General features: G+C 34.6%; 1 protein-coding gene across 4 annotated transcripts in view; it reads left to right on the forward strand.

The window, feature by feature from the left end:
* Positions 1-22273, forward strand: part of tho2 (THO complex subunit 2-like protein) — a 135189-nt gene that overhangs the window by 88486 nt on the left and 24430 nt on the right. For all 4 annotated transcript variants that reach the window (XM_069822181.1, XM_069822180.1, XM_069822179.1 and 1 more), the window contains exon 27: positions 14641-14820. In XM_069822181.1, coding sequence (XP_069678282.1) covers positions 14641-14820 — 180 coding nt within the window. The remainder of the gene's footprint in view (positions 1-14640; positions 14821-22273) is intronic.

Here is a 22273-nt window from a genome sequence, read left to right on the forward strand (position 1 = left end):
TTTTTCAAGATCATTATTGATACATCCTGATAAATAGATGAAATAATTTATGCTTAATAAAGGTATGATTAATCGAATCAAAAATACATCTTAAATCAGGAAAAAAAATACTAACAGAAAACTTTTTGTAATCAATAGATTGGTAAATAAAGTTAATAAAATTTAAACAAGAACTTTCATTAGAACAACCAGTTACAAATCATGTTGAAGAGCCGAAATTATATCACAAGAATTTAAAAAGTTAGAAGTTTGAGAGATAATATTTTTTCAAATAGTTTTGACAAGGAACTAAGTAACAAAATAAATCTATAGTTAATTTACAAAATATTTTATCCTTCTTGAATACAGGAGTAACTAAAGCAATTTTTAAACAGGAAAAATTCCAGTTGAAAAACATTAAATTAAATCATATCGTCTTCGTTTTAGGCTTAAAACCTGTTGTCTTTAGAAATATGATTCCGTCCATCTCTTGCAAACTCTATTTTCATCCATCCTCGAAATATATTTGTCCCATTTCCTTCGCCTCCTCCTCATAATAATGTTTTATTTTCGCTGGCAGAGTTAAGGCCATAAGGCCTTCTCTTCCACTCAACCAGCCTTAATACAATACATATTTAAATTACAAATATTTACACTACACTTAAAAAGGTTCTCCAGCAATATTCTTCAGTTATAACGACTAGTAGACTACATATTTATTTAAATTTAGATAAACCTATAAGGTAAAGTAGTAACTTAATTTATGAGCTAATTTAATTCAATCACTTATAATTAATTTAATATTTGAGATAGCTAGTAAAATGATGAAAATTAATTTAATATAAGCTTACTAGGACTATGTTACAGGGAGGAAATATATATATATATATATATATATATATATATATATATATATAAATCTAAAATATATTTCTATAATGAGAATATTAATGTAATTGCCATTAGAGGTTTTGTAAATCTATTTAGAGAAATTAATGATAATAATAAGAATGGACAGATGTTAGTTTCATTATAAGTAACAAATATTAATCAGCAATTAATCTGTTAAGTAAGAATTTATGTAATTTTGACCTAAATGAAGTTATTGTCCAACAACCCCTTACATCACTTGGAAGCGAGTTCAAATATCTAGCAACTGAAACTGTGTAAGATGAAGAATATAAAGATGTCTTGTGGTAGGGTATAATGAGATCTTGTACTTAGCTGATGATATGTGGATAAATTTTGAAAACGAGAAGCCAAATAGATTGGGGTAGTGGTGCGCAGAATTTGAAATAAGAGAACAAGAGAATGCAGGGCTCGTCGTTCGCTTAGCCTTAGCCAAGACAGAGTTTGGAAAGACGGGGAAACATGATCATACTTACGAATATTACAAATATAACAGACGCACGCATTATGCACACGTTGTAGCCTACTGCTCAAATTTTCATTTAGGTTACTTAATATAATATCGCAGTAGTCAAAGTGTGCCATCATGAGTGTTTGTACAAGGATTAATTTTAATTTATCAGGAAGAAAGTGCTTCAGTCGCTTTAATGAGTGAATAATAGAAAATATTTTTTTGGAAGTGTGATTCACTTGTTCATTCCAGGTGACAATCCATATAAATACCAAGGTTCTTCACAGTCACGCTGTATGGAATAGTAGTATTATTTACAATTATCGGTGGCAAATTTTGTTTGTCACACTTCGATCTTTGATGTTCTATTAAGATTGCCTGCGATTTACTTGCATTTAAATTAAGTCCGTGCGTTTTCGACCATATGGATATTGAATTCAAGTCATCATTAACTTTAGTTATAGCGTCATTTATGTAGTTAGGTCGAGTATGCAGACAGATTTGTATGTCGTCAGCATAAATATGGTGTCGGCAGGATGTTAGATTAGAAGAAATATCATTAATATAAATAGAAAATAGTAAAGGTCCTAGGACAGAGCCTTGTGGTACGCCAGTCTTCGTGGTACGCCAAGTGGAATAATGATTATTAATAGACACTCACTGTTGGCGTTCACGAAGATAGGAGTCCATCCACGCTAAGGCATTATCAGAAAAATGCAGTGCTCTTAATTTTGCAATTAGTAAGTCAACATCTACAGTGTCGAAGGCTTTGGAGTAATCTAAAAGTGTTAGTATTGTGATCTGTCCTTTGTCCAAAGCTTCACGTGTATCCTGTCACTTTAAGCAGTGCAGTCGATGTGCTGTTTCCCGTTCTGAAGCCTCATTGGTAAGGAGTCAAGAATATTATGAGTATCGAGGTAATCTGTCAATTGTGTGTGCACAATTCGTTCCAAAGCTTTTGAGAGAACAGGAAGAATACTGATTGATCTATAGTCATTAGGTGTTACAGGTAGCTTAATTTTAGGAAGGGGACGATTGTATATCACACTGCCCTTTAATACTTTCACGTCTAATTCTATCTATTCTAAAAATAAGAGAGGTAAAATAATCACATTCTAAACTGATTTTAGAACTATATTACTGTGTCACAGCTTACAGAATTCAAATTATACAGTACATTATGCGAGTTTATGAATTCAGATTATGTAATAGTGATTAGAATACTTGACAAATTGTTAATTTTATTTGTTACAAGAATAATGAATATTCCACCATTTTAAACGTATTTTTTTTGCTTTGAATGCACTTTTGTGTAAGGCACTAATACTGATCATTTCTTGAAAGGTTACCCACCCCCCAAGGCATTATAGTTAATTGATTTTAAGTTTTTCTTATTAAGAAAGAAAATGGTACGTGATCAATATGTTAAAATTAAAAGGAGAAAGAACAACAACTTAATTCTGAAAATGAAATTTCTGTGATATTGTTTACCTTGATGGTTTAATATTTTCTTACAGTGCAGTATTTCTTTTATTAAGGGGCATTACAGCTGGTAATTTCGATTTATTATTGAAATTTGTGGTATCATTCACAATTACATACTATGAGTGAACCTTTTTGGTAAAGTAGTTGAACACATTTTATGGATTGTGTAATGATTTCAGATGACATTTTTAACTGTTACTTCATTTTTTGAGAATAAGAAATTTCGATAAAATTCTGCCTCTGATTGGTCCTGGCTGATATGTACATCTATTATCAGACAGTACATCTCATTTGGCGATATGTATCAGAGGAAGAACAATAAAATTGTTTATATCCATCTGAAGTCTGATTGGTGTAATATGTAGCTAATCGGTGATGTATGCAATGAAGGGCAAAAGGAACTGGCCACCCTACCCTATTATCTCCTGGCCTAGTTGCCTCGTAAGTGGTGCCTTGTTGGTATCACTTCTGAGGTCAGACCTGTCTTCGGACAGTTGACTAAATAAAAATAAAAATCATATTATTTTGGATATAAAATAAAAAAATTAGAAAAGAATGAGAAATGTTTGCTCTTTAGTAAATATCTTGGTAATAGTATAATATATGCTGCATAATACAAATAATTCAACGTTATTTGGCCCTTTATGAAGATGTAATCAAGAACCTTTCATACAAATAAGTTAGTTAATAGAAAAATGCTAATTATTTTTTAAAAATAACAAAAGGTAACAGATCACGCATTTTGTTTTTGATTGCCACAACACGAATTTCACAGTGACAAATCACATGGTCTCAAAAAATGACACATGGCTTCCTAATCATTCAATTTAATAGACTGCACATACATGAACCTATTCGAAACATTTGATCATCTCTTAGTATCAGATCGACCCTTACTTCCAGAATGTTCCATATATGTGTACAGTATGACATTCGAAGAGGAGACAACATAGCATCTGCTGTGCATCGCAACACTAAACATTTACTACAATCTTTGCTTTGAAAAACGTAAAATCTAATAATGTAAAATAATAAATTTACCTTGTTATGAAAGAGTCGGCCTCGGTAGCATAGTCGGTATAGTGCTGGCCTTCTGTGCTCGAGGTTGCAGGTTCGATCCCAGCCCAGGTCGATGGCATTTAAGTGTGTTTAAATGCAACAGGCTCATGTCAGTAGATTTACTGGCATGTAAAAGAACTCCTGTGGGACAAAATTCCGACACACTGGTGACGTTGATATAACTTCTGCAGTTGCGAGCATCGTTAAAATAAACCATAATTTTTTTTATGAAAGATGTTGAAATAGACTACAGTCCCAGTCATATTAGGGAACAGTTGGTACATACAAAATGCGCTGTACCGTAGATGAAAGGAGATGCAAACTCTAGACTTACTGCACAATTTTCAGAATATATGTCTGTTTTCTGGTAACATTGAACTGTCTATGAAGAACTGACGACTACTACATCACTTTTCGTGACGAAGTTTAATAATCTATGGTGTTTTATACAATTTAATGGAACACTTAATCTCTAACACTAATAAAAATCACAACTTCACCAGTAATTAACACAGCAAACAAGCTGACTTTCAATGTGATAGACAAAATACAGTATCTCCTCACAGTTTGTCATCTGAAAAAATTCTACTCACCATTGATGTTAGTACATCATAATAAAATGATTGTGGCTCATTCCCGTCTTCAGCTTTTGATATTTTGAAGATAGTTCTTCTACACTCAACCTTTTCACTTTTTTTTCAAAGATAAAAATGACAACTAATATCGTGAAAACACGAGATGGAGGAGGCACAGACATCGAGTGTTCACTCTGTCTTGTCTTTATACCTAATATGTTTTCGTGAGTATCCGCACCCCATTTCGAGCGCCATCTTGTTACATAACTTTCAGTTTGCTACTTTTTTCAGGGTTTTACAAAACAGTTTCATGAGGACTGTTGAATCATTTAATTATGACGTAATTTTCATATACACATTTTCAAAGTTCTCTGTCTCCCTTAAGTGTTTATAAAGAGAATTCGCTGTTGAATAATTAATAAACATTTTGTGTTGATGTGAAGCACTCTACTGAACCAGCACACCTGTGTGAAAGACTGGATTTATGTACTGTACGTATGTTTTTTATATTATTTGATTGCTGTGCTATGTCTTCGTGGTGGGCGTGAGTCATTAGCAGACTCAGGTTCCAAGAAATGTTAATCTACACTGCAGCCATGGTCAAGTTTTCGCTCTACACATTGTGCATTATCTATGTATCTTGATTCATATAAAAACGTTCTAAGGATAACTTGACAAGAGTGATAGTCCTTCTATCTTTGATAGTTAGGAAGATGAGAATACGTTTCCCGCATTCTTTATTATTATTGCTACTACAATTATTACTGAGTTCATTTATGTTTAAGTGGCCATTAAAGAAAAAGAAATGTTGCGAAAACATGATTATGGCAATGATGGCTTTGAAAGTACGATAAACACAGTTAATTTTCACAATACAGATAGCCTCTAATATATACTATACCTATATTATATTTTCAGTTTTTGTCATTAATGGTTTTTACTGGTTTTTAATTTGGTACAAAATGCGAAATTTATATATTTCTGCAATATAACTTTTTTAATTAAACGTGACATTACAGTTTTCGTAGATTTTGTCGTAAAGGTGCCGTTTATTGTTCATGTTAATCTGAATAATGGAAATACATATGCTTGTAAACGAAACGAGACATGTATTTTTCGTTCTTCCCCCTCTGTCCCCTGCCCTGCCATAGATGTAATTCTACTTGAGGTAGAATGAATATGACTGCATTTTTCTTAAGTTTTCATTCGTTTCCCAATGTTTAGAGATGGGGTCCTTAAATGTTAAAAGTGCATCACATATTAATAAGTATATCTCATCCATTTCTTTTTCTTCCGAACACAAAAGGCAATTTGACGACCCAAATACGTACTCCGATTTTATGCAGGTGTTTACCTAGGAAATAGTGACCAGTAACAAGTCTGAACGTTGCTACAGATGATTTGCGGGGAAAATGCAAATCACTTTTATGAATGACCAAAATTAAGTGAAATATATCCACGAATAAAATTTTCGCGAAATTGATATAAATTCACGAAATTACTTTATAATTACGATATTTTCAACAAAAACAGGTTTCATGAAGAATTCACACGAAAAATTACTCTTTCTTCCAAGTACATACATACATACATACATACATACATACATACATACATACATACATACATACATAAATGTTCTGCCCCAGGGCAGGTCTTCCATTACAAACCCAGCATTCTCCAATCTTTCCTATTTTCTGCCTTTCTCATAGTCTCGGCTTATGATCCATATATCTTAATGTCATATATCATCTGATATCTTCCTCTGTCCCAAACTCTTCTTCTGTTCACCATTCCTTCCAATGCATCCTTCAGTAGGCTAATTCCAAATAAAAAGTGAAAATTTTCTTTGTTATAAAATATATATGAACATTACGCACTCCTGGTAAAATAGTGTCATAACTCGAAAATCGTGATTTGTAAAGATATGCTATTTCCTAGTAAAATACTGCTGTAAAAAAAATATTTTAATGGATAGGTACCGAAACCTTTGATAATTTATTATTTTATTATTAGAATTTCATACCTCCAACTAGTAAAAGAATGTTGGAAAAAATTTACGAAAGTAATAATTAATTTTCGACATATGACAGTATTTTACTGGGGATGTGATTTCTACATATTTGATCATTCAGCATTACATGTTTGTGGTATCTGGCAGTGATGTACACATAGTTTCAGGGACTACTTCCAGGGAGAAGCACAAGCGGACAACAGTTATTTCTCTTTCCCACAACAACTGCCTTCATGTGGTAAAGAAAGCAGTGCCATTACCCCCTCACAGTCGAATGAGATTGAATTATGAATTTAATGAATGCAAACAATTTTCTGTTAATTTCAAATAGATTATTTTAATAACAATTTTAAGCATCTTTAGGGTTCAGAATATGCAGAAATTGCTTGTTTTTTTTTTTTTACGAAATATTCACCGAAATTAAACTATTTTAATGGCCGAAATCAAGGTAAAATAATCGCCATAAAATCACACCCCTAATCATTATATTTAAGTTTGTTTCCTCCAAAACAACGTCATTCTTGTCTAAAAGTTTGTGTCACTTGAAAAACTTGCTCAGTCCGTAGACTAATTTATAAAAAAAAAAAAATAGCCCAGTCTTTTCATAAAAATGGACTGAATGCATTTTGGGATCACACTCTTTAATGCAGTATCCCATTTAACAATAGGGTTCTAATTGAGGGAAAAAGCAAAGATGAATTTATAGAGAAGATATTTGGATCTGATGAAAAAGAAAATATACACTGAAATCTTCATGTTACAGAGACAGGCTCTACTTTCCTTTTCTGGTGAGAAAGCAGGTATAGAGGAAAAATAATATATCATATTCAGTGAGTTCATTAGCTAGTACAATATAATATTCCTAAAGGATAAAAAGTTAAACCTCATCATTCCCTGCATTGGCCATGCTTGGTGGTGTAGAGGTTACTATTCTTGCCACGGATCAAAGGTTTGTAGGTTCAAATCTGACAAGGCAAAATAAGAATCCTGTCCCCCTGATTGCAAGAGCTGAACTCTAATTCATTCTGAACATTTTTCTGTTTCTTGAGAAACTTTTAAATGATTTCATATAGATATGTCTTTTGATAAGTGATTAAAAAAATTGATTATATAATTTGCAACATGGTAAAGGAACTTAATTAATGCAAAATGCTTAAAACATGGGAAATTATGTGTCGCCATGTGACATTCCCCCCCCCCCCTCCTTCTGGTAACTGATTCATGGGCTACATTGAATTTCATTGTACTAAAATCGCAACATTATTAATCCCCTGGCTGTCACAATGAAAAAGTAAAAGAAACTAACAAAATATGGAAAATATCTCTAATATATGAGGTGGTTCAGAACTTATGTTACAGAAAAATATTGTAGATAGAGGATACTAAAACATTTATTACTAAGCACATATAAATGCCATCGACTTGGGCTGGGATTGAACCCGCAACCTTGGACACAGAAGGCCAGAGCTATATCGACTGCACCAGGGCGACAATTTGTGATAAAAGGAAAAATTTAGAGTATATTACAACACTATATAAAATATTTTATCAATGATAATCTAAAATTAAGGAACAAGAACCATCAGCCTCCATTTATAGTAAAATAAAATATTTTTTGATCACAGATATGCATAACAATGAACAATAATATGCTTGTTTTGCTGCAATTCAAAATATTGCAATATACATGTTCCTGAAAAAGAAACAGAAAAGAAAAGGGAACACCTATGGGTTAAACTATGGATTGCAAGACGTGACAAGAAAAGTATCCATTAAAATTTACCAAAAGAGCTACAATGTGAGAACTTCAAAGTTACATAATAAATTATTAATTGAGAATGGCTGAAGATAATGTTCAGTTTGTCCAAGCATGTGCATCCTTCCTGTATAGCAATTATAGTCTGCTATTTTTTATGTAGGCCTACATTTCTCGTCTTTTATTTGTGTTTTTGTAGTTCATGTTTCTTGTCTAGATTGGTCTTTCCCCCCCCCCCGCCCCACCCTCAATGTTAATAATGAATATGAAATTCACAAGGATTCAAAGATTGGCTCTATCTTCGTTTTGATAAAAAAAAATTGTCCTCATTTGGGTCATTATAAACAGCTAATCTACTTGGTTAGTCAAACAGAATAACTGTTTATAAAAACCGCAATGGGTACGATACCCTTCCCAAACTCCCCCCTTTTTTTCCACCAGGAGACGAAGATGAAGATGGGACCAGTCTTTGAAATGCTGTGAATTTCTTATTCACTATCAATACTGGAAAAACAAATCTTTATATCTTCTTAACAACATACCATTGCTTGCTCCCTCTTTTAGATCAAATTGTTCTTCAGATAACAATTTAGCTGAAGATGAAAGAAATGTATATTACAATTAAAATATTGGTTGCAACATACTCATAAGTTTGTGTTAACTGCTATCTGTAGGACATGATCAAAAAGGTTAACCTATTTTGTAAGAAGTCTATCTCAAAGGTTTAATTCAGAGAACCAAATAAGAGCAGGTATTCCAGACTATTTAAATTAAGCAAGAAACAGCTCGTTGGTTTGTAAACTACCTCTGTGAAGTGAAAAGTTGTTGGTATAAGAGAGCGGGGAAGAGGTGGATTTCTCATATTCTAGATGTTGAAAAGCAAATTAAATTGCTAAGCATTTATTATGTGAATTCGAAACTTCAGCAGAGCTAAGAGCCTGCATTTTTCGAGTGCTACTTTACGGGCCTAAGTTAGTTTTCCAAGTTTCAGTAAACAGAATGCAGTGGCGAAACTCTTAAGAGGCGTTTGAGGCTTAGCCTACCCAAAATATTTTCAGTTATTTTATCTACTAACAATACAAGTTCTTAATAACATATCGTAACACTCCATTGCTTCCATATATTGAATTCGCTGTTGGCAATTATTTCACTGTGAGAGGTTTGTGGTAGAAGCCTCATAGGGAGGTGTGATGGCCTCACTCACAGGCTGCGGCACTTGCAAGCTTGAGGAGAGGAGGGGGTATTGATTCATTATGACTCTGTAGCAGGATACGGAGCTAACCTCAATCACAATATAATATGTTGCGCTATGTTGGTTTTATGTGAATGTGCTGCATTGTTGAGTGTTAGTTTAATCAAAAGTGCATACGTGTGTGTTACATACTAATTTTGTGTAAAATGGCTCATACTGAACATTGAGGCCATGATTTGCAGAATTAAAAGAGGAGCCGTTTTTCAAGTTCGGCATATGAAACAAAATGAGCGTACAATGATAGGAGATCGACACTACATTTGTTTATTAAAATAGTAGGTGGAGAAAGACAAAATAGAAAATTACAATTTTCGTGGTGTAAGAAATGTCCTTGGCTAATAGGGTGCTCTGAGACAATAATATTATATTGTTATACCTTGTTATGTTTGGGGATGAAAATGAGTGATCATCATCTTTTTATGGGGATCTGTATTACAAAAAAATGTTGATTGAAAAGCCGAGAAACATCTGCCGTATAAAAAGATAAAAGGTAAGCAGATTTTTTCAGCCTACCCAGTATTTACACCTTAGTTTCGTCACTGGCAGAATGGCGACATTTGCTAAAGATTCTAGGCAGTTGAAGGATTAAGGGAGCAGAAGCATAATAAATATTAAATGTCGCAGTGCTGTTGTCACTTATTGACTCCTTTGTATAGCCAAATCTATGGTGTAATTAATTACACATTTATTTCACTTCTTCCTGTGTAAATTTATTACAATATACGAATCACAACATTGTCTTTAATCACGGAAATGACTAATATCCTCAACATGCACCATAAAATTGCATTATAAAAGCACACCTTATTCAGGAATTCATTAGTTTTATTGTATATACAGAGTGTCTCAGAAATAAAATGTTCTAGAATGGTCTTTAATTTAAAAAAAAAAACACAAAAGAAAAGGGGTTCAGTATTCTAACTCAAATAGTTGTAGAGCTATCAAATAAACATAATTTGTGATTAGGCAGTGTGTTGGTGTACATCATACGTATTAGACTTACGTTTATTACGTGGTATCGAACTGTTCAACTTCTAACTTTCCGCAGAATCAGATAACAATTCTCCATACATTGCCTAATCACACTGAGTTAGGTTGAGTTTTCCACATTTTTAATAGATAAAAGTATAGAATCGTTTGAATAGAAAGAAACAAAACATCGAGAATGTCTTCCCTACAAATAACACATACTGTTCCTGTTCCCCCTCTTTAGACCTTTCAGACATTGTCTGAGTTTTATTAGTGGGACTGGACTTTAAAAAATCTCAGAATGATAACTTAAAACTATTTAAAATAGGACTGTGGAGTTTTCACTGGCATATTTCTTTACTCTGTGGCTACTACCACAATTAATTTGTCAGTCTATTTCTGAGACACTCTGTGTAAATATGTGTGCATGTGTGTAGCATCTAAGAAACTTCAGTATCACTAATTTGTGATATTCTTCAGCAGTAATGTTGTCACCAAGATCTTTGATTATCAAAGTTTCCAAATACTCGATAGTTTTGACCGTTGGGAACAGGTCTTCCAAAGTTAGCAGAAAATACCTAAAATAGATTGTCGGCCTCTTAACTTATCATTGTGTTATGAAACGCCATCTATAGGTAATCTTTATTCTAGATGAAGGTGGATGAAACTGCTAGACGTTTGTATGGATTGAAGCTTCAGAACAGCTGTTATGATCCAAATTACCATCCTCAAACAGTAACAGAATCATCTTGTCTTCTGTGTTACTTCCTTATGATTAATAAAGTTACTCCCATGTAGTACTTCTTTGACTGCTCCAAGTCAGCTATTCAAGCTACCCGCTGATGTGATAGAATAATCATTCTAAAAAATTAGCAAAACATTTATACTTAATATTATTATGTTGTGTATTCCGAATTACTGTCACACTCAGCATAAAAAAACATTAGTAACAAGTTCATCCAAATATCGTCCCTGAACCAACTAGTGACAATGAATTTTGCTTTTTTAAAATTAATATGCAGTAAAATCTCTCATTTACGGATATCGAAGGGACGTAACAATCTGTCCGCATCTGGGAGATGTCCTTTATTGAGAGGGAGGCTCCCCAATCTAACAGTAAATTTATAATATGCATTATGTATCCCTTCATGCTTTAAATGAAATGTATTACTGTACTTTAATTCTAAATACAGTCTACTGTACTACAGTAAATACTTTGCAACTTTGAACTGCAGTAGATAAGACAGAAAAAGGAAAATACAGTACTCTGACATGCAGTTTTATTCTAGGTCTACTGTACTACAGTAAATTCTTTGCAACTTTGAACTGCAGTAGATAAGACAGAAAAAGGAAAATACAATACCCTGACATGCAGTTTTATTCTAGGTCTACAGTTACGCAGTACTGTAATTTACAGTTTTCAAATTAGCCTTTACGTTCAAGTACTATGTCTCTTGGAACAGTACAACTGATTCAAGTGAAGGGAATAATCCTATTAAACCAATCATGTGTCGAATACAATTTCACGATTGCGGACACCTTGGACTCATCAGACAGGTTAAATTTTATGACTTTGTTTATCCTCCCTCTTCCGGCTAACAAGGTGTAACCAGCTGGGCTACTCCTTATTGTCTTCTTTCATGTTAAAGAATTTCTGTACAGTTCTCAAAACTAAATTTTCCATTTTTGTAACACAGTAGGTCTTGAAATCCAAGTTCTGTCCGCAGCCAGTAGGTAAAACAAGCTTTAGGACTGTGAAACAGCTGTCCGTGTCCGTGTCTGAGGGTGTCCGTAAACGAGAGTTAAACTTATCATTATTTATATATTATTTCAGTTGGGACATAAAAATCTGTCCGTATCGTGGGGGTGTCCGTAAGGAGAGGTTTCACTGTACATTGAGTAAAAATTCATGTTATACATCATTATTTCTGATAGTCACTTTCCACGAAGTTTGTATTTTTTTCTACCGCATTCTCCATAAAATGAATTAAATGTAGCTCTACGCAATTTCTTGTAATGCATTTGCTGCCCTATTTAATGTGATGATCGTACATAGATTACTACTCAGCAGGCTTGTGAAACTTATTTGTCCATTCAAAATTACTAATGCAATCAACATCAATAACACGGCAACAAGCTAACATCTTCCAGCTGCTCTCATCTCGGGGGGGAGTCAATATGCAGTAAAATGTTCTTTCTTTCCAATAGGCACGTCGTGGTCTCGTTTAGGGTTTACCAGCAAGTGGCAATGAATTTCACGTGGTAGAATTAACGTGCATGCTGTAAAAAAAATTACATACATCAGTAATCAATATTGCTTCTAGTAACTTCTTATTTGTATTTTTCCTTGCCACAGTCTTTAAGAAGTGAATTATGTGTATACAAATTCGTATAATAAATTGGTAGCCATGGATTCACGTGATTTTATCGTGTACATTATGTCTGTCTTTTCCTGATATTGATGTGTTGCAGCAGAGACACATTATAACAGATACAGAATTTTCTATATGTAGACTGCTTTAAAGTGAACTATTTACTTGCACGCATTAGTCTTCTATTTGTAAGTTTTCATATATGTGATAATAAAAATATTACTGATGAACTGTTCGTGAGCTCATCTCGAAACCTTCCCATAAGCTGCACACATACAGGATGATTCAGGAGGAACAATAAATATTATAGATGGTGGTAATATGAACTATCCTGAGTAGAAAAGTTCATGTAAACATGTGTCCAATTTTTAACAGATGGAAAGATACAGTTGTTTTAAATATTACGCATAACAAGTGTTACAAGTGGCAAGAAGGAAAGACAAATGACTTATTTATTGCTTATTTACATGGTATGAATACATTTGAAGAAAGTTCATAGTAATGGTTAAAAAATTCCATCACCAACTTCAATTAATTTTTTTGCTCTGTTGACAACAGTAATTGTTGCCCTTCTAAGGTCATTTTGTCACTCTTTTGAGGGCAGCACTATTGATAATGCAAGCAACCATTTCATCCCTTGTGTTTACTTTTTTTTTTAATGGTGTCCAATGCATGTGATCACTGTGGCTAATCCTTGTTTGGGGAATGAGAGATTTAGATGATATGTTACCTGACACCTAAAATATACAGGGGCTCTGTCATGCTGGAAGAACATGCCCATCGTTGTAGTTATTTCTCTAAACCTATTATGAACAGTGCTGTCCTTAAACGATCTCAGAAGATTTGTGCTATTCCTTTGTATATGGTCATTTGTTGTTTCGCCATGCCATTTGTAAGGTTTGTTATGCGTAAATTCAGAAAATTGGACACATGTATATATGAACGTTTTTATCTGGACAGTCCATACTATCACCTCCTAAAATATTTACTATTCCTCCTGAATCACCCTGAAGATCTCCACAGCAGATACACTAGTACAAAAAATTTGCTGTTGCCAATGTTAACTGTAAAGCTATGAAATTAAAGGTCGAAAATTCATTGAAAATTTGAGTAGCACCCAGCAATAAGAAGATAATGCTCACACAGCTACAATGCTTTTCATATAACTTCATACATTTCATATTTATTGTGACTACAATATTTTCTCTGGATGCATGTAATATTTAAATTACCATCACTAACAGCGACTGAGTCTTAACAATATAACTAGGCAATGTTGCTTAAGTGCAAATGACTCGTGTTGTTCTAGTGCGTCCTTCATGAACTTCTAGGTCATAGTAAAACATTGATTGCACAAAGCCATCTCACATGCAACGTGACAGCATTGCACTCTCCGAATATGCACTGGCTTCTTTTAATTGGTTATTTTACGATGCTTTATCAACTCCTATGGTTACCTATCATCTGAATGAGATGAAGGTGACAATGCCAGTGAAATGAGTCCAGGGACCTGTGTTGCTGTTTTAGAGCTAAGCGTGCACAGTTGGAGGAAAAATTTCGACATGAGTTTAGTAACAGTTACCTTGTGAGAAGTTAATTAAAATTGTGTGTATTGTGGTATTAAAGTTACCCTCCTGTTTGCACAAAATCCATGTTTCTTGTCCTTTCATAGTTTGTGAGGTTTGTTACTTATTGCTCAGCAAAGATTGAAGGAGAGCCTTTCCCACCAACCAACAGCTGGAAGCAGTCAGGTGGGATGAAATGGTCGCGCTCATCAGATAACCTCCCATTGTTCCCTTCCAACTCTGTATGTCCACAGAGCTCCAAACACGAAGAACGCAAACAGCAGCAGTTGTTGGAAGCCATGTCCCTCGGAGGCAGCATGGAGAAGCCTGAGAAGAAGGAAAGGAGTTCCAAGACGAAGGACAAAGGAATGCGGGAGAAGGTGACTGATGAAGAAAAGGAGCTGCGTAAAGAACGAAAACTGGGAAGGAAGAGGGTATGCATAATAAGCACCGCATATGTATGATCTAAAATCAAACTTAGTTTTATTCAAGGCGTGTTTCAAGATTTTAAAAATGTTAGTTAAGATTTTACAATTTTTTAGAAAATAAGAAAAGACTGCAGCATACTGTATGTTCGCACATAATGTTAGTGTACCACATCTCCAAACGGTTTCACACAGTTCACAATGTAATGAAAATGCAGGGAAACAGCCATTTCATACAGGGAAAATTGATACAATTGGATAATTCAGTCAGGGAAATTCACCCAAGAAAATTAATCCTGGACTGTTCATACAATGAAATTTAAACCAACAATTACATTCTTACACAATAAGTTAATTTATCCAAATACTTCCACAGCATCCGTGGTAATATTCAACTTCAAAATGAGTAGACTATTATTCATGCTGTTAAAAATGTATTTCGGCATGCTACATTGAGGCTTTGTATCTTCAATTTGAAGTATCTGGCGAAAAATTAAGGAATTAGGACTTCAGGTTCTTACAATAATCCTAATGGTGGTACCATCATATAAGCAGCATTAAGTCAGATTTTAAGTTTAGCATTTGTTCCCATTGAGGATGTTGCAGATACCTTCATTAACGTGCTGAAGATGATCCCGAGACAAATGATCGAATTTTCGAAGTAATTCGAAGAGAGTCCACGGAAGAGGAAGGCGTGCTGCTGCTTAAATTCCATATCTATTCGATTTGTGGAATCATTTTCACACTACCAGATGTAACGAACCTCACACAAATAATGCTACAGAGCCCTGGCACAACAGATTCCAAACTAAAATATCTAAAATCACCCATCAGTGTATAAGTTGATCCAGGGCCTGCAGAATTGTCTGATATACAAGGGGCATTCCATATTAATTTACTCTTTCAAATTTCCCACCATCAATGGTCCGCCATTTGGTTTGTCATTGCAATTGCAAGCGTGTAGTACATTCGTCTTCCCGCAAGTGACAGCACGATACAGAGGAGTGTAATTCCTGCAAACTACAGTGCATTTCCCTAACTGCTGTCATTACGTGAGTGTACAGCATGAAGAGTGATCATCAAGGACAGCGCTGGTCGATGTGGTTTATGTGGAGAGTGTAAACACTGCAGATATTCACAGGTGATTGGTGGCAGTATGTGGTGAGCATGCACCATCAAGAAAAACCGTGTACAACTGGGTGAATGGCTGGAAACGTGGCTGCACATCAACAGAGAAGGGAACCAGTAATGGAAGGAAAGTGACTGTGACAATGCCAGTCAACATCTATAGAGTGGAGCAGCATATTCTGGAGAACAGATGCATCACATTCTCAGAACTGGAGACGGCCACAAGACTTGCCGGAATCACTGTGCACCACATAGTGCATGAACACCTTAAGATGGGGAAGGTGTCTGCCAGGTGGGTCCCCAAGTCCCTGACTGCAGCACACAGACAACAGTGCAAGGACGTGAGCAGTGATCTCCTTCAGTGTCACAGCCAGGATCCAGAAGGCTTCATGTCCAAACTCGTCATTGGCGATGAGACTTGGCTCCATTACCATGAGCCAGAGACCAAAGCCCAATCAGTGCAGTAAAAGCATAAAGGCAGGCAAATGCATGGCCACAGTCTTTTCGGAGAATGTTGGAATCCATCTTTCCACAGAAACCACGTCATTCACCGCTGTCCTTGATGATTACTCTCCATGCTGTCCCTCATGTAATGACAGCAGTTAGGGAAATGCGCTGTAGTTTGCAGGAATTACACTCCTCTGTATCGTGCTCCCACTTGTGGGCAGATCAATCTACTATAGTTTGACAACTTCAAGTGAAACCCCGTAAAACACGCCAACTTCTGGAATCTCTCTCTTTATTTCTTCTCTCTCCCTCGCTCCTCGTCATTCAGTCACCAATCACCACGTAAATATCTGAGAGGGTGTGTGTGGGCATCGCGACCAATAGAAGAACCACTCTCTAGTATTACCACAATAATGGATTCATTTTTGCCTCGACTGTCGGCTAGGAAGGTTCCATTATGCTAGCATTGCAGACAACTAGTCAACCTTTTAATGCTTTTGTTAGCAAGTTTGACAAACTGTGAGTGGACCTGCAAGTACATAGTGCATAGTGCTCTCTCCCTTGCCCCCGTGCTTTCTCACTTGCTCCTCCCCAAGACAGCCAGCGCTCACTTAGTAACTCGGTCAGGGTTACAGTCCAATTTGTCAGTTTATACATGCTTGCAATTGTAATGACAAGCCAAATGGCGAATCATGGATGGTGGGAAATTTGAAAGTGTAAATCAGTATGGAATGTCTCTCGTGGATAAGATGATTCAAGAGTTGTTAGTCTAAGTATAACACATCCCTAGAAGAGAAAGTATAAAAATTTGAATTGTGATTACAGGACATAACTTTACGGTATGATAAATAAAAAGACCACCAAGATTGACTTGAATATTTGCGGGTCTATGGACACAACATGCCAGTGTAATACAGCTGTTTTTATTAAAATATCACTGCAATGCTTCATCTACCATATTGACACAATCAAATTATGTCGTGACCCTCCATTCTTGAATAAATATCTTGGATAAATATTCCTTGGGTAAATTTTCTTTGGATGAATTTCTGTGGATGTATTTTGGAGTGAGTGAATCGACTAAGGTTGAAAATACCTTTAGGAGAATATTCCCGGGTGAAAATTCCTAGAACTCTAAACCCATCATATCACAATCTTTATGAAATCTGAAAATGCAGTACTGTTAATTCAAAACTCTTTCCATCAAAAAAATAACAGTAAAACGTTAACATGTTCTGATAGAATTTTTAGATCCTGACCTCAGTCTCTCTTATTTTGTTCACCAGAACACAGTCGACCTCAATAGTCCAGTGGTTACCATGCATGTCATTACCATTAGGTACGAGATTCACAAGTTCAAGTCTGACCAAGAGCAATAAAATCCTTAGCATGGCGTCTTTCAAAAAGGAATTAAAGCTAGGCATGTTAAAGAATTCTATGCCTGAATGAGAAGGTCCAGTTAAAATTCATTGGTCATTTCTCACCCACATCAAAATTCAGTTGAAGTAGCACCATATCCATACAGGTGACCTTCTGTAACAAACAAAATGTACATCTCAGTCATTTGTAGATTTGACCAGGTCACAAAACGTGCTCCCAGGCAGTGTTGGTTTACTAAGCATAATTTTACGTTGATTTCTTAACACACACACACACACACAAAAGCAAATGGTTTCAATCATCTAATTCAAATATTTTTTAGATATAAAATAAACGTGATTTGTGATTAATATGTATACGATCTGACATCAAACTGTTTAACTTCTTAGGACCCCTCAGACGAGGCCACTTTTAGAAGTGCTGCCGCTACTCTAGTGAATAATGGATATAAATGGAGGCCTTCAGACATAGCCACAGATTAGTGGCACTGCAGACGCTCTAAGTGGTTGGCTTTGCCTCTGGTGGTGGCCACTAAAAGTGGTGCTTCCCATTGTGATACATGGAATTAAATTATACTCGTAGGTTTCAAACAACCATGCCACTATTTTAGTGGTGTGTCTGTGGTGCTGCTAACGGATGATTGTTGGGCCACCAATTCCTTTTACCACCACGACAATAGTCTATACAGCGTATTGTGCCACAGTATGTTTTCTTTATTTTTTTATTTTTTTTTTATTTTACTTTATTTATTTATTTTTTTTTTTATTTTTTTTTTTTGCGAATTTCAATTGTAATTCCTGCTAGGAGCTCTTGAAATGATTTCTTAAACATACAAAAATACAAAGGAAAAAAAACTTTTTATGCTCGACCATGCCGAAATGTAGTAATTATGCACCTGGTAGCAGCCCTTTAATGGACCTCATTAAAGTACGCCTATTCATTAAAGTTCAGGTTTTCCACCAATCAGGAAGCACCATTGTACCAATATGAAAGCGCAAGTATCGATTATTCTCGGATATGCAATCGAAAGACAACTAGCGAAACGTCACAGAGGCTGGAAATCCAATACTGTCGCAGAAGGTTATGTTCTGTTACTATAATAATTAGCGTTAATTGTAAATAATATTCAAATAAATTCAATTTGTCATCTCGTTTTTCAATGTCTAAATCAATTTCCAGGTTATATCAAGATTAATGTTCATTTTACTCTCTAGATTATATCAAGGTCAATGACATTTGTTCTTCGGAAAAAATCAATACTTTCGCGTCTGCGCACATCTCACAATTTACGAGATATTGCACACGGTCACTTCCGCTCCCCAGTCAGACAAGAATAATATGAATACTTATGAATAATTTCAAGTTAGAAATATGGTCGAGCATAAAAAGTCGTATGAAACTTACCTATAATGGTAATTAAGACGCTCGTATGAAAATTATGAAACTCGCACTCGTTTCATAAACATACTCGCGTCTTAATTACTACCATTATAGGCTCGTTGCATAATGTACTATTATGGTCCTTACATATCATCAAATAAAGTGTGAAATAGTCCTCAATTCTGTCTTTCCAAAACCAATTAATGGACCCAGACTCTTCTTCTCTTTTTACATCTATTCTTTCTCCGTATATCCAGGTTCACTGGAAGACTGAAAAATTCTTTAAAAAAATTTAATGTATTAAGCAGTGCTTCAAACATTCATTTGCAGTGCCACCAATGCTCGTTCGCAGCACACTAACATGCATTTGCAGTGCCACTAACGAACCACTAGTGGCGCTGCTAAAGGAAGGAACCCTAACTTGCCTCAGAGACAGAGAGCAACTCTCCATACACTGCCTAATCACCCTTGGGTTAGGTTGAATTTGCATAATTTTACATGTTAAATAGTGAAAATCATTTGAGAGAAAATAAACACAACATCGAGAATGTCTTTACTACAATTAACACATACCCTATACCCTTTTTCCTGCCTTCCAGACATTGTTTCACTTTCATTAGTAGGACTGGACTTCAACAAATTCACAGAATGACAACTTGAAAACTATTTAAAGTAGGACTGTGGGGTTTTCACTGGCATATTTCTTTATTCTGTGGCTACTACCATAGTTAATTTGTCGGTCTTTTTCTGAGACAACCTGTATAGACATGGCCAAAATTTACCTACGTGAAAAAAAATGTACAAGTTCAAAACATAATAGAAGATGTACAGAGATATCACTACATTTATGATGATCAGCTACCCAAAGTTGCTAACAATTGCAGACCTAGAGACGAGGTTGTGGAAGACAACAGAAAATGGAGAGCACAGGAACATTTGATCTTTATAGGACAGGACTAAATAGTTATGAAATGGATGATGATATTGCACCGGCACAACTGGTCTACATCATTGTCAGACAGTGGTAACATTGAGATGAAATAAACATAAATAGGAGCGAATCCTCCTTCCAACCTTATGACATGGTAGTTTTGTAGTTTTTTTAGATTATTCTTTATCGCTTTTTATTTTTTGTATGTTTTATAAATATTTTATGATTATCCTATTTTAGTATATTTTAAGCATTTCCTTGACAAACAGAATTTTCAGACTATGGAAGATATCTTCCTAGCCACAAGGGATTTCTTAGTAGAAAAGCTGCAACTGTTGCTGAGAAAGCAGTGACACATTGAATTCTTGCGTGCAAAACAAAATAATCATTTAACATCCATTAGCAAAGCTATAAGTAGTGAATTCATCATGAAATTGCAACAGTTCCATTGGTAGTTTGCTAAGATATTTAATGAATTCAAAGAATTATACACAGAATACAGGTATATAAAGTCCAAGTTACGTAATTACAATGTTTAATTTTTTTAATGTATTAAAAAAGTGTTGTGCTCTAATTATGTTATTTATAGTAGATTATGTAACACTCGACAGACAGTATCACATGTACACCGGCATATGCAAAATTTAGTGGAGGTTTTTAGTACTTCGTGTTATGTTAGATTTTCTCATCGATTATACCTCAAACAAAATTGTTGCAGTAATTGTTAGTCACGTTTGTTTACATTAGCTTTAAATCTTGTCTTTGGATAAAAATTACATAGAGTTCATTCAGAGGAATGTGGAGACCACAAACTTTAACTAAGTATACAGTCACAAAAAAAAAACCATAAATGTTCCCAAACATAATCAATTCTTTAAAAAAGACAGCATGTGATAACTTCTTAACAAGTCCATAGAAAGGTTGCATTGTTTCGAAACTATTTAGTGGCTCCATCTTTAGGTTACTTTGAAACTTGTCAGTTCTTGAATACTTGTTATCGGACGTCATTTTTTTTTTATATATATATATATATATATAATTTTGAGGTTGTGCAAGTGGATTCTTATATTTAAACATCAAATGGTCCTGGAAGGCTAAACTAAAACCAGTAGCAGTTTATGGAACTTTCTTGTGGGAGCCTGAAAATTCTGTTATTAGATACTGATAAAAGTTTTTTTTTTTTTAATTTCCATATGATTTATTTGTAGCAACTTTAAGAACAACAATTTAGATAAAACCATTAATAATAAAAGTAACAGCTGCTTTACGTAAATAATACAAGTTATTAAAATGGAATTATTTTACTTATTTACTGATATCCTTTCTTATTTATGTATGAAGTTCGTTTTCGTTTTGTTAGAATTAATAACATCTTGCACGTTTTTATGTAAAATTAATCAAAATCCCAACATTTGAAGCGTTAGATGATGTAGAAAGTGACAAGAATTAATTACGTGCTTTTGCTATGGAACTGAAATCACAGCATCACGTAACTCTCTAGCAAGTAGGGTTGCCAAATCTCTCGTATTTTGTCTTATTTTATTGTGTCCTGCCATCTGGTATATTTTTGTGAGTTTCTCCCATTTTTTCACATTGTAAAATAGTACATAGATATCATTGTCTTTCAAATCGACACTGTACTAAGACAAATTACATTTAAAAAGTTTGCTCTCTTGACTTTGGTGACTGCTTCTTGTGCCTTTGGTGGTGGAAAAGAGAAGGATTGAAGTGAGCAATGGGGATAAAGTGCCATGTATTCAAACATTACCATATTATTTATAATAATAAATAGATTAAGAATATATTCAGTAATATACAAAAAAAACCTAGGGTAAGTTTGGGTGGATCTCTCCCTAAATCTGCCTATGAGCAGGCAAGAACTGCTTTAAAGCTTGTAAGTATTGTAAAGTATAATTGAAACTACACATACATATTTACTAATAGGTACTCGAATATTTTTCTACTCTTGATAAAAAAAACAAGCCAGATACATCACATCTTACTCTCCAGGAGAGTCAGATTGGTAGCTCATAAACCACAATTAACATCATCAGTCTCTGGCATGAACTATCTATGGTTCTAACTGATGATAATGGAAGATTACAGAAAGCCATATTGCTCCAAAAGCTGCCATAAAAGGCTATTCAAATGCTGGTTTTACAATATGTTTTTGTTGTTATTATTATTAGTTTCCCT

The sequence above is a fragment of the Periplaneta americana genome, chromosome 3 (assembly GCF_040183065.1).
Source record: "Periplaneta americana isolate PAMFEO1 chromosome 3, P.americana_PAMFEO1_priV1, whole genome shotgun sequence".
Classification (NCBI taxonomy): domain Eukaryota; kingdom Metazoa; phylum Arthropoda; class Insecta; order Blattodea; family Blattidae; genus Periplaneta; species Periplaneta americana.